Source organism: Cyanistes caeruleus, chromosome 10, assembly GCF_971803275.1.
Source record: "Cyanistes caeruleus chromosome 10, bCyaCae1.hap1.1, whole genome shotgun sequence".
Lineage (NCBI taxonomy): Eukaryota > Metazoa > Chordata > Aves > Passeriformes > Paridae > Cyanistes > Cyanistes caeruleus.
In genome coordinates, this window is record NC_141710.1 from 10,239,497 (window position 1) to 10,252,009 (window position 12,513).

At 39.3% G+C, this 12,513-nt stretch overlaps 1 protein-coding gene across 50 annotated transcripts in view; it reads right to left on the reverse strand.

Annotated features, from left to right (window-relative positions):
• Nucleotides 1–12,513, reverse strand: part of TRIP12 (thyroid hormone receptor interactor 12) — an 80,070-nt gene that overhangs the window by 29,383 nt on the left and 38,174 nt on the right. For 37 of the 50 annotated variants that reach the window (XM_086844916.1, XM_086844911.1, XM_086844917.1 and 34 more), the window contains 4 exons: nt 3,993–4,098; nt 2,630–2,766; nt 1,648–1,731; nt 220–315 (listed from right to left, as the gene is read on the reverse strand). In XM_086844916.1, the coding sequence (XP_086701042.1) occupies nt 220–315; nt 1,648–1,731; nt 2,630–2,766; nt 3,993–4,098 (423 nt within the window). The remainder of the gene's footprint in view (nt 1–219; nt 316–1,647; nt 1,732–2,629; nt 2,767–3,992; nt 4,099–12,513) is intronic. The other 13 variants (XM_086844934.1, XM_086844931.1, XM_086844957.1 and 10 more) reach the window with 1 other exon arrangement.

A 12,513-nucleotide genomic window follows, 5' to 3' on the forward strand; every position in this document is an offset into this window, starting at 1 on the left:
AAGAAATACAGCTAAGGCAAATTTTTTCTTCCTTAAAGGAAGATAAGCAAATTAAAATTGTTGACAAGTGGTCTAGCACTATCATGACATACAAGTCTCCAACACGTAAAATACCATACTAAACTATGAAGCTAATACAAATATTAGATTTACTATTGGCTGAATTCTACTAGTCTGGAAGTGGAAAGAATTAAGTCAAATTAGACAAACTTTGCTTACTAGCTCCACTTCCAATTGTCCTGTGGAAGAGCTGCGACATCCGAGGACCAAGAGGGCCAAACAGGTGAGGAGGAAGACCCCTAGCCTCTAATAGAGCTAAAAGCAAACAGAGGATAACAGCCATTGTCAAAGCTTCTACGTATATTTTTAAAAGCTTAAATTCTGTGATGTTATCATTTAAGACCACTAGAATTGTGATACTTCAAGAGTTAGGATTAGATAATTGCAGCTACCTTAATTTTGAAAAAACACCAAAAAGATGACCTTAAAGGAACAAGTAACTCATTTTTGTTTTTATCAGAGCATTAAGGCCCTTTATGAAGTCACCCGCTGAGTTTCCACAGCTGTGTATTTCACAGAAGTAATCTCATCTATTAAACTGTTATAAGCCTAGAGCCAGAAGAGCAGATACATCAGGCTGTAATTTCAAATCTGAACTCAAACTACACAGGATGGGTTAAGCTTATCTTCATGTTTTCAGAACCTACTACTCTGAAAAAAATTACACTGAAAAACAAGTTCAACAGCCTTATTTGCTGATGAGCAGGAGAAGGAAGAATTCTTAAGTATTAGCACGTTTCTTCTTTGATTTTCAACACTTCACAGTACTCTTACTTAAGCTAAACTAAGTGGGTGATTTGGATTTTTACTGTAGCAACCATAACTACTGCTGATCAGTAAAATAATCATTAACAGTGAAAACCAATTAAGCCCAGTATTCCTAATGCATACCTATACTTACTGAGAACTATAAGCAAATGAACTGATACTGACAGCTCTCACTTCCACATTAAATATCCAGATTAACAAAAACCTGTCATTTGCAAGGGAGATCATGATCTCAGGACTCCCTGCAATGTAGAAGCAAAATCATTGGACCAGTTGCAGGACATGCAAACTGAGTTTATACCTGTCATACTCTCTGGTTTTGAGAGACCAGACTCCTTTAGCCCAAGCACAAAAGCAAGCATTTTAAGAACATTCAGACTTTTTTTGGTCAAAGCTTACAGCAACACGGGTATGAATGACAAGCACAAAAAAAAAAAAGTTATCCAGAAGCAGGCAGAGTATAGTAGGCCTAACCTGGCCTCTAAACTTAAAACATGTTTGCAAAGAGTATGTTCATACTTGAGCTTTCACACTTAATATGACTGAGTTCTCAGTTCCCCCCCCAGCCTCCTCCTAGAAAATCATCAGTAGTAAAAATGAATAAAGACACTATGCCACCCTCCTTCAGACATCCTTGCATCTTTTGTGCATTAAGGCTTGTAAATCCCTGCTTCAGAATTACTGTAAGCAAAAACACATTCACAGACAGTGAAACAAAAATACAGCCTTCCCACTTAAATGTCATACAGAGTTTGTGTAGGTATGGCTATTTATAGGCTGCTAACAACCAAAAAGGTAAATTAGTAACAACTTTTATACCTTGTAGTCTTCCCATCTCAGAATCATCTGACTCACTTTCTCCAGAAGTTGTCATACCTACAGCCCCAGCAACAGAACTAGAAGCTAAAGAAACAATAGAAGATTAATACAAGTTAATGTCTTTAAAGCCACAAAACTCATATCAAAAAAAGGCTCCACTATCAAAAGCACACTGCATTTAATATTGCCACCAGCAAAGTCCTATAAAACTTCCATTTTAAAACAGACCAGTCTAGAGGACTAGTACTTTCCAAAAGCTGAAGAAAATGGCTTTATCAAAACAAAAAAATGAAAAAAATACAACTAAGTCCATAAAATTAAGTTTCAGACAGATTTACCTGTATCCTTAAATATATAATTTTCTTAATTATTATGCTGAAGTTAGTTCCCATTAGTTCTTTTTGTACTGATGTAGCCAGCTGTAAGTATAAAATGTTTAATATTTTCTACCATTCATCATAATTACTGCACAGCTCCTTTGAACTCACTAATTAGGACCAGATGATAAAATTATCCTCTAACAGAACTGTGCAAGTAACAGTATTCAACCTGGTCACAGATTTCTTCAGTACAGACAAGCTTGCAATTTCAGCAGAAAATCTGTTGAATACTTATGAGTAGTTTCAACAGAGCTTTTACAGGTAATGTATGCCTTCTGTATTCTGAATAGTTTGATGTCTTTTCAGTTGGGAGTATTTATGTGGCATCAGCCGAAGTCACTTCTTTTAAAGGTAGCAGAAGCTTATAACATCTGGATTAGTGGATATATAGTCTGAATACTACAAAAAAGCATAACTGAAACATGTACTAAATAGCCAAAAAAAGGCAATCAAATGTAAGGGGCCCTCTCATTCAAAAACCTTCCAGCATTATATACTAGCTTAAATAATGTCTCTTCAGAAGTTAATCCGTTTAACTATTTTTAAATGCAAAGAATTTTATGCTAGCAACTATGGGAAAAAATTCTGGAATTCCTTCTTACCTGCAGCTCCCTGGGGAGGCTCATCTGTCCGTGCAGCTGAAGAGTTAACTCCATCCTGGTTGTTGTCAGGATCAGCCATCTTCTCCTGTCGGCGAGCCTCAGCTGCTCCTCTTTTGCCCAGGCCAGAGCCTCGCCGACTAAAGGTTCAAAAAACAAAGTTTAAGACTTTATGAACTAATATAAGAGATTTATTAATGTAAGCCTACTAAAGACTACATAATATTTATGTACATCACTGCCACAACCTTGCACAAACAAGGAATTAGTAGAAGTCTCAATCATCAAAAAATTATCCAACACTTCTGTACACTACCTGCCCTGCACCAAGGCAGTGATTTATTTACACTAGGGCATTACAGACAGGTCCTTATATTATATATTTTAAGATCAGGCAGTCCATTAAAACATAAAAACAAAAATAAGCAAGATTGAAGCGACTGTTAGTCATAAATTACACACATATTTGAGAAGGCAAATGATCAAGTAATCATCTTCAGAGGAAGTTCTGAACTACTGAAAGCAAGAAGAGGACTCTTGACATTCAACTTGGTTTTCAGTGTCAGAACAAGTTTGAGAGGATGAGCCTATTTAGATTTGGAGTTTTAAACACTACAGCCTTCATCACTACAAATACACAGGCCTTCAAAATAAACAGTCAAATTCAAATACACACTTGACAACAAAATCAAGACCTCAGAAGAGGTTTTCTAATGGTGTGGAAGAGGGAAAAGAGGATGTGCTAGAAGTACTAAACAGTCTAGGCATGAGAACAAAAATAAAGCTTGTTAAGGCTCCCTACATCTAGTCCCACAATATATGCAACTACAGAAGTTTATTGCATCACAGGATACATTAACTCTCCCCTTCCATTTAATCTACCAGCTGTTTAAAATTACTAATTCGGGACTACTTCTCCTCTGCATCAGGAAGTACAATAAGTACTTAGATGCAGTTCATATCAAACTGCTGACAAGCTGAGTCAGCTAAACAGTGCACCCTATTAAAACTGACTCCTTTGTGGTACCACATAGTCTTATTTTCCAAAACAATTATCTATTTCACTATTCATAATGGACAGTAGTTCATCACTACTGTCTGTCTCCTTAAACACCTTTCAAAGGACAGGATTGCTTTGGCTCTCTTCCTCCATATGCACAAATGAGGGACTTAATGGAAGTCTGATGGTGCCAAATTCTATGTACTATCCATGGCACCAGTGTACAGAGTAATCCAGCAGGCCTGAAAAGCTATAGCTACTTTTACAACAGCCAAGACAGAAACAGACAAGGCCAATTTTAATGCATAAAAATGACACCAATACCAACTCACTGTAATAATAAAGTTTTATTTCCCTAAGTTTTACCTGGTGCTAGCACAGGAGCCCGTGGTCTTTTGCCGTGTGCTCCGCCGTAAACTGGGGAGCTCAGCAGGTGGTGATTCACTGCGCTTCTTTGTAGATTTTCTTAGACCTATGCAACATGTAAAGAATTGAGAGTAAATCAGCCTTTAAATACATGTCAGCTCTACAAAGAAATTGAACTTTTGTGTACAGGAAACCTCCACACAGAAGAACAGCTTCTACATAAGAACCACAATAAGCCCACACCAATTTTAGTCACCTTACACCAAACTGCTCTACCAGTAAAAAAGGTTCGGACATTTACTCACTGAGTTAAGTAATACTAAACTCCAAGTTTTTATGTAGGCATCTTTTTACTGAACTATGTATTACAGCTATAGATCATCTTTCTTATGTTAAACAGGTATCACATTACGGGATACAAACATATAACTTCGATGTTCAAACAATGAAAAGAAGATGTTTTAGCCTTAGACAAAAGAAACCACATTTTGAGAGGGAAGGCAATGGTGGTTGCAATCTCAAATTTTAGTCAGTTTTATTCACATTAATAAGGCTTTAAAATAGCTGTCTTCATTCAGAACCATGCTCTCCTCCAGGAGTCAAGCACTGCCAGTGCTGAGATCTATCCCATGTATTATTTGTGCTCCTATTTCAACTACAGCCCTTCAGCTCCTCTTACTGTCATAAAGCCAGTCTGACTGCTTTGGAAAAGTAGTTCCAGTGTTTGATTTACAAGTATTTGCACTTTTGAAAACCAACCCAATTGATAACAATTTGCTCTAGGTGACAAAGCCATTGTGTTGGTAACATCCCACCACAGAACCAGGTTAAACACACAAAAACCCCATGCAATACAACAGTCTCAGATGATTCTCAGGAAGCTTACAATCAGGTGAAATATCCAATGGCAGCTTCCAAAGCACAAAACTGATAATTTAGGGCAAAAATATTTTTTATCAGGCCCAGTTTGACATCACAATAATCCCATTGACGTATCTCCACAATAAATGAATACAATGGAAGAGAACATCATAATACTGAATTCAGACATATTATTACTAGAACGGATGTAAACATTTTTGAAACATTAGATGACTGCTCCCTCTTCTGGCAACAAAGCAGAAATAAAACATACCTAAACATGCAATGCATTTAAGTTCAAAAGTTATGAAACTAGCTCCTATTTCCTTAATCTGAAAACATTCCAGGAATGCAGACTTGTAGTACCTAGGGATGAAATGATAACTATGCTGCCTCTGACTGAATATTTAACAGAAAAGGAAAAGTGATTTATAAAACTAGTACTGATCTGGCCAAGAGTGTGTCTTTTCAAACACCACAGCATAACTGACCCAGAAACACAATGCTGAATGCAGTTAAGGTCTATGCAGATCAAGGTTAACCTGATATTCATGCATTTACCACACACTTGGCTTAGCAACTCCAGACATTCGGCAACCTTAGGAATACAACAATATTCTGTATTCAAAAGCCACCAAGCACTGAACTGAAGCAGGCCAGTCACTTGAATTTCCACATGATCTCTACATGTAGAACATACGTAACTTTTCTGAATATTCAAAAAGTAGTGGCATTTTTACTACACTTGCTTTGAAAGCAAAACTGTAAGCTGAAGTTACCACAGCACAATGACTCAAACCTTACTTACATACACTATATGCAATAGTTGGGGGGCACAGGTGTGGCAGAAGAAAAACGTTGTAAGGTAGAGACACAAGACAAAACTCATTTGAAATGACTGCAACAGGGTCCCATGCTGTAGCTACACCTCCCAAGTACTCAGAAGTACTTGGGATACATCAAAATTTCCCTCAGAGCTGGTTGTATTTTACACTAGAAAATGCATTCTTCAACTGGCACTAGGTATAGCACTGTTTAGCTCCACAGATAAAATGTATTTGCCCCACTGAATTCAGAAATACACTTTCTCATCTATAACACATATGGAAAACTAGGTTACTCAGTACTTGTAACACTGTGGCAAAATTCTAAGTGAAATGCACTTTTGCTTTACATTAGAAGAATAAATTAATCATCTTCATACAGTAGAGTTCACTGGGAAAAAAAGGCACATTTTCATCCTTTATGTCAGCACACCATTTACTATTTCAAATCTGTGGGTAGTCATTTTCAAATAGTCTAACCTAAATTAGGTAACTTCGTATTAGCTTTGTAATGGGCTATCGATGAGACACCACACATCCACTTTAAGTGAAGACTAACTTAGCTCATGTCAAAACAGGACTTCTGCTAAGGGCAGGAGTTTCACAAAGCAGCAGAGCCAGCTTAACAGCTTACTGTTGTTTAAAAGTATGGCCCACCCATCTCCTGTTTTTCCCAAATCAATCCCAAGATGTACAAAGTACACACCTGACACTCACTTTGTTTTAGCATTCTGCCCATTTAGTGAGCTAAGCTTGCTTGAGGGTCAGGTGAGCACAGACACCATTGAGCAGTAGGGCAAAGATGCAGTAAAATGGAATATCCTTTTCCATAAGTGGCATTAAATTAGCCACTTTCTCTTTAAACTGAATTAACTCAGAGGGTTGTAGAGAATGCAGTTACCCAGTTACTGCTTGGTGGGTGAGCTGCAGAACACATCACACCCTGAGCACCCGGAAGAGCTGAGCACATTTTCTCCTGCTGCTCAATAAAGTTATACTTGTCAGATCTTTCTACATGTTTCTTTTCCCAAATCTTTACTTTTCTGTCCCTGAGCACCTAAAAGAACACAATTGAGCTTCCACCTCCCTCTATTAACTTTAAAGGCTAAAAGAGAAAGTGAAGAAAGTCTTCTCACAGCATGTTCCCTTCCTGCAGTTCAATGCCACTCTGCCCTTAAGAAGCCTTCTTAATCAACTTTAAGTCAATCTTACCACCTGCATCTTTTGCAAATCCTTCACATCTTCCCAATACCTTAACTTCAGAACTGCTGATTTCTTCAGACTGAGCCTTCTTCCTTTCACTCACAATGTCATTAAAATTTGAGCTGGCCAGCACAGCCTCCAAATTGAAGGTTAGTCCTGTGTCTTTAGGAGTTACAGGAGGCTGAAAGTGGCACGCATTCACCAGTAAATAGAGCACAGTCAGTGTTCAGGAAAATGAGATTAAAGACACCCTGTGTATGCCTGATAGAGGAAAGCACCAGTCACACTGTCAGAGACAGACAGCAAAGGCTCTCAGAGGAACTGGCTTGGTGTTCATCTCCAGAAGTTGTTTATTCAGCACTATTTCTGTAATACATAGAGCAATACAGACTCACAGAAAGGTTGGGGCTGAATCGACCTCCAGAGATCATCCAACCCCAGTGCTACAGCAGGTTCACTGGTCATGTCCAGGCATATTTTGAGTATCTCCCGAAAAGCAGACTCCACCGTCTCTCTGGGCAGCCTGTTCTACTGCTCTGTCACTCTCAAAGAGGTTTTTCCTCTTATTCAGTGGAGCTATCTGTATTCAGTTTGTATCCTCTGCTGCTTGTCCTGGTGCTGGGCACCACTGAAAGAAGCCTGGCCCTAATCTCTTGACAACCACCCCTGAAGTATTTGTAGGCATTGGTAACTCATCTTTTCTCCAGGCTCAACAGGCACAGATGTCTCAGCCCTTCCTCATGAGACCCCTCATCGACCTCCACCGGATCTTTTTAGTTCCTTGTCTTCCCTGAACTGGGGAGACCAGAACTGGACACAGCACCCCAGGTGAGGCCTCACCAAGGCAAAGTAGAGGAGCAGGATCAACTCCATTGATCTTTTAGCAGTACTCTTCCTAACGCAACCCAGGATTTTGTTTGCCTTCTTAGCCACAAGGGCTCACTGCTGGCTCATGCACCATCTGTTCTCCACCAGAGCCCCCAGGTCCTTCTCCACAGAGATGCTTTCCAGCAGGTCAGCTCCTAACCTGCACTGGTGTGTGAAGTTATTCCTCTTCAGGTGCAACACCCTGCACTTGTCTTTGAACTACATTAGGTTCCACTCCACCCAACTCTGCAGCTCCTCCAGGTTTAACTGAACGGCAGCAGAACCTCTGGTCTGGTCTATCAGCCACACCTCTCACTTCTGTATCATCAGACTTGCTGAGGGTACACTCTGCCCCCTAATCCAGGTCATTGATGAACCAGAAGAACAGGACTGAACCCAATATTGTCTGCTGGACAACACTACCAGCTACAGGCCTCCAACTGGACACTGCATTGCTGATTACAACCTCTGAACTCAGCCAATCAGTCAGTTCTCAACCCAGTCCATTGTGATTCACTTCACCCACACTTCCTGAGCTATAAGGATGCTACAGAAGACAGTCACAACCCTTGCTCAAGTCAAAGCAGACAACATCCACTGCTCTCTCCTTATCTACTCAGCCAGCCATTCCACCACAGCAGACTATCAGACTAGTCAAGCATTACCTCCCCTCGGTGAATCCATGTTGACTACTTACTGATGATCTTTTTTTACTTCACATGCTTAGAGATGACAGTGCAGGATGAGTTCTTCCATCATCTTTCCAGGGATGGAGATGAAGCTGATCAGCCTATAGTTCCCTAGGTTCTCTTCCTTGCCCTTTCTGAAGTGACACTAACTTTCCTCAGGCTCATCTGCTGTTCTCCATGACCTTTCAAGGATGAGTGGCTTAGCAGTAAAAATCTGCCAGCTCCCTCAATACTTGTAGGTGCATCCCTTCAGGGCCCACAGATCTGTGGGTGTCAAATTTACCAAAATGATCTCTAATCCAAACCCCTCAAAAAAAATCAGGCTTAAGCATCTTATATTTAGCACCTGCAAAAACTTCAGAAGTAAACTCAGAATTAAAGCAGAAGCACAGGCTTTCTTGTGGCAGACATACATTGCTTATGCCCTGACATCATCCTATTTTGCATGCCAAGCACTCATGTTTATGAGTCAGAAGGAAAATAACATTCAAACAGGCTAAACCTGAAATAGCACAGCTTAACAAACAAAACTAAAAATCTTAACTTCACATTTAAGTGTGTTTACTTGTCAGCATTTTTTCAAGGAAGATTTTGTTGTGCAAAAGTAAAGTTCTGAATGCAGCTGTACTGCAATCACTTATTATGCCTGAATGTATTACCCAAGCCAAAACAAAGACAAACTTTCACAGTTCATAACCTAGAAAGCCCTTCATCTGCAGTTCAGAAAGGCAATCAAGAGTGATTTTCTTGTTAGGACTGGAATTTTAGACTTCAGGTTTGCTCCCGTGCAAGGCTGATCTTCTCACTAATTGAGATAGGCTAAAAAGAGCTGTAGCAGGGGAAGGCAAGAAGACAGCCTCTTGTCATTTCAATATTCCACTATTACCCTCCCTCAGTACCAACCCAGACATCCCTTCCTCTTAATAAAGCCCCACAAAGCCTGTCACCACAATCAAACCAAGTATCTCCAAGCTAACCATCTTACTGCCTCAATCCCAAATCCACAATTCCAAGACTCTAACTACCATTACCCAAGCCACCACTGTACCCACAATCCCAAATAAACTAATTCAGAGCTATTTTCTGACTCTTTTCTCCCTCACCTCTGCTAAATCCCTCAAAGCCAAGGAGTTATATACCATTTATACTCCATCTTTATGCTCATGTGGCTTTTCAGTGCATACACCACTAATCCCCCTAACCGCTCAAATCTCCAAGAACTAGGTAGAGACTTCCCAGGGAGGAACAGCTATCCTAAGTTACCCCACTCTTAGCACTGTCCCAGCTTCTTCCTACTTAGGGGCCACAAGACAATACACACAGGACAGCAAAGATTTCCCCAATAATGGAAACATAATTAAGCTTAATTTTATATGTTATATAATCCGTAACATGACCTGATTTGCAACATTTAAAAAGCCCCTACAACAGATATCGCCTGAAAGGGATGTGAAAATAGTCAAGTCACGAGAGCAAAATAAAAAACTTGCTTTCTTCCTCTCTTCCCCCTTTGCCCCGAGAAAAAATGATGGCAAAGAGATGTGAAGAACTTTAGTCTTGCCTGTTTTTATTCTTCGAACATATTCTTTAGTTGTTCTTCAGTGATGTCACTGCTCTGTGACAGAGACCACTGTGTAGAGTTAACACTCTGAAAGTCATCTGGCCTGGATTTAATACCTCTTCAGCTATCCAGGAGGACTGGACAAGAAACTTCAGGGTATTCTCCTCCAGCATGTGAAAAATTTATGCAAAGATGGCAACCATGTTTCTCCTCATTCTTCTCTTCAGTAGACTAAGTAAGATGAATTGCTCTTATTTTTCGTTCGAAGATCACAACCCCTAACAATGATTTTGTACTCCTTGAACTGCACCATCTCCAGAAGGCAACAGCATTGCATTTATATAGACATGACTGACCAGATAGGGTTTTGAGAACCTGGTGTAGTGGAAGGTGGCCTGCCTGTGGCAGGGGGTCTGGAATGAGATGATCCTTAAGATTCCTTTCAACCAAACCATTGTATGATTTTATGTTAGCCTAAATAATATCCCCTTCTCCCCCCACTTATTTTCCTAGAACCACTTCCACCTATCCTTTTCCTGAAGTTTATGCAGTTTATTTTTTTGTTATCTCCTACTAATTCTATAAGCCCTATCTCAGACTTCTCCAAACGTGTTTCACAATACATACATCTATAAAAGCTTACCAAGTTTAAGCTTTTAGTTTCTACACAGAATTACTATGACTTCTAAGGACTTGTTTCCAGGTAGAATGGAATACAGCTCAATTTCATCTAGCTCACTCTTTGCCTTTCTACTTTAGAAAGCCCCAGGGTGTAAATATTTGTGTTAGACATTTCTTCTGCTCCCTTATCCTCTAAGGCTGCTGGTTTGCTACACAAAACGAATCTGAACTCACCCATTCTTTCTCAAAAACCTACCTTGTGGTTTATTATCTTCTTATTTTCATGACACTTCTCAGCATTATGCAAAATGTGTGTTTTGTTAAAATACCTCAAATTTGTCCAAATAGTTTGAAAGTCTATGTCACAAAAGCTTTCTCTTTTAAAAAGGACTAAACTAACAGTAGTTACTATTGATTCCAAGGTTATCTCAACCTGTTATCAGACAGCACTATTTGAAAGGCTGAGACTGAAAAATATCTTAGTTTAAGACTTCCGCTCTAGGTTGGGCTCTTACAGTAATATTTGGTGATCAATGATATCTACTGGAATAAGTTTTGCTGTAATGCATGGTAAAGAAAAAAGGCATCAGACATTTTAGACTTCCTGATATCACCTGTTAGTACTTTTCCTCTCCCTCAAACTGAAATGTCTTCTACAGAAAATAACTTGGTTCTCTATCACCTGTACAAATAACTCTCACCATGCTTTGTGCCCTTGGCAGTGACATTTGATACACATACCTACAATCCCTACTAACTTGCTTTCGTCACATATATTTGAGTATCTTCTAGCAAAAGACCTTTAGCTCTTCTATGACTTGAAAGTCAAGTCAAAGTATCTTTCTCAGTTCAGTTTTTGCAGTAACAGCTTAGGCTCATATTCTCAGTGCTCATTTTCAAGGTACACAACCCTTTACATTGTGCTATTCCACCTTTCCCCTTCTCATTCCTTCAAGAAGTTTTGTAACTTATCACATGGATTCCTCTCCGCCTTCATCTTCTTGTTCACTTGTTGGAGGTAAATTCTCTCTTTCCTGTTGCCTTTTTTCCTTGCCTGTAGCCTGACTTATCTCAGAAATTGTTGGTCATTCCCATTGTTCCCTGACTTCTATTCACTTCCCTCTCCTTCCACCCTGTGCAAATTCAGAGTTCTGATTCTGGAATTCATCACCTGGTAGCCTTGAATCACAGAGCAGGTAGGAAAAAAACTTTGCTGTAAAGCAAATAACTCCTGTCTCCCTCCCAAATGCCATTCTTCATCTGTTAGGTTAGGTCATTCCAGAATCAATACTCCAGTCATGCACATTAGCTAAAACACACCTGTTAAATTTAATTGACCTACACTGATTATACAGGAAGACACCCAGTTGCTTTTGATTATTTCACCTACTTCCAGCATTAGTATTAGCTATTGATGTGTCCCAGCTGGGACAAGCTACTTGTGATCATGCCTAAAGTAATAGAACAACTGAAAGCAAGCTTAGGAATTCAACCACTTACATCAAGTTTTAGAGAATACATGCAATAAATAAATTATTCAGTATACAAAGGCAGCAAAACACATTTTTTTAAAAAAAATTGTCCAAGACAACAGAGCTACAAGCATATCTGCATACTAGCAAGCAGGTGCTTGGCTTGGAAATGGCCTACGTTTTTCAGTGATCATGTTCAGGAACAGTAGCAGCTATTCAAACTCAGAACCAGAAAGAAGCCACACTTTTTAAGAACAACTTAGAAGATAAAGTGACTAATATCCCCAGCATTATGCATATCAGGTTTACAAGAACTACAGCTGTTAAAACCTTAGATTCTCACAATAAGGGAGAATCAAGAAAGTAAGTTTGAAAGAAGAAATCACATGTGGTCTATTTGCTTTCCATCATTTATCATTCTCA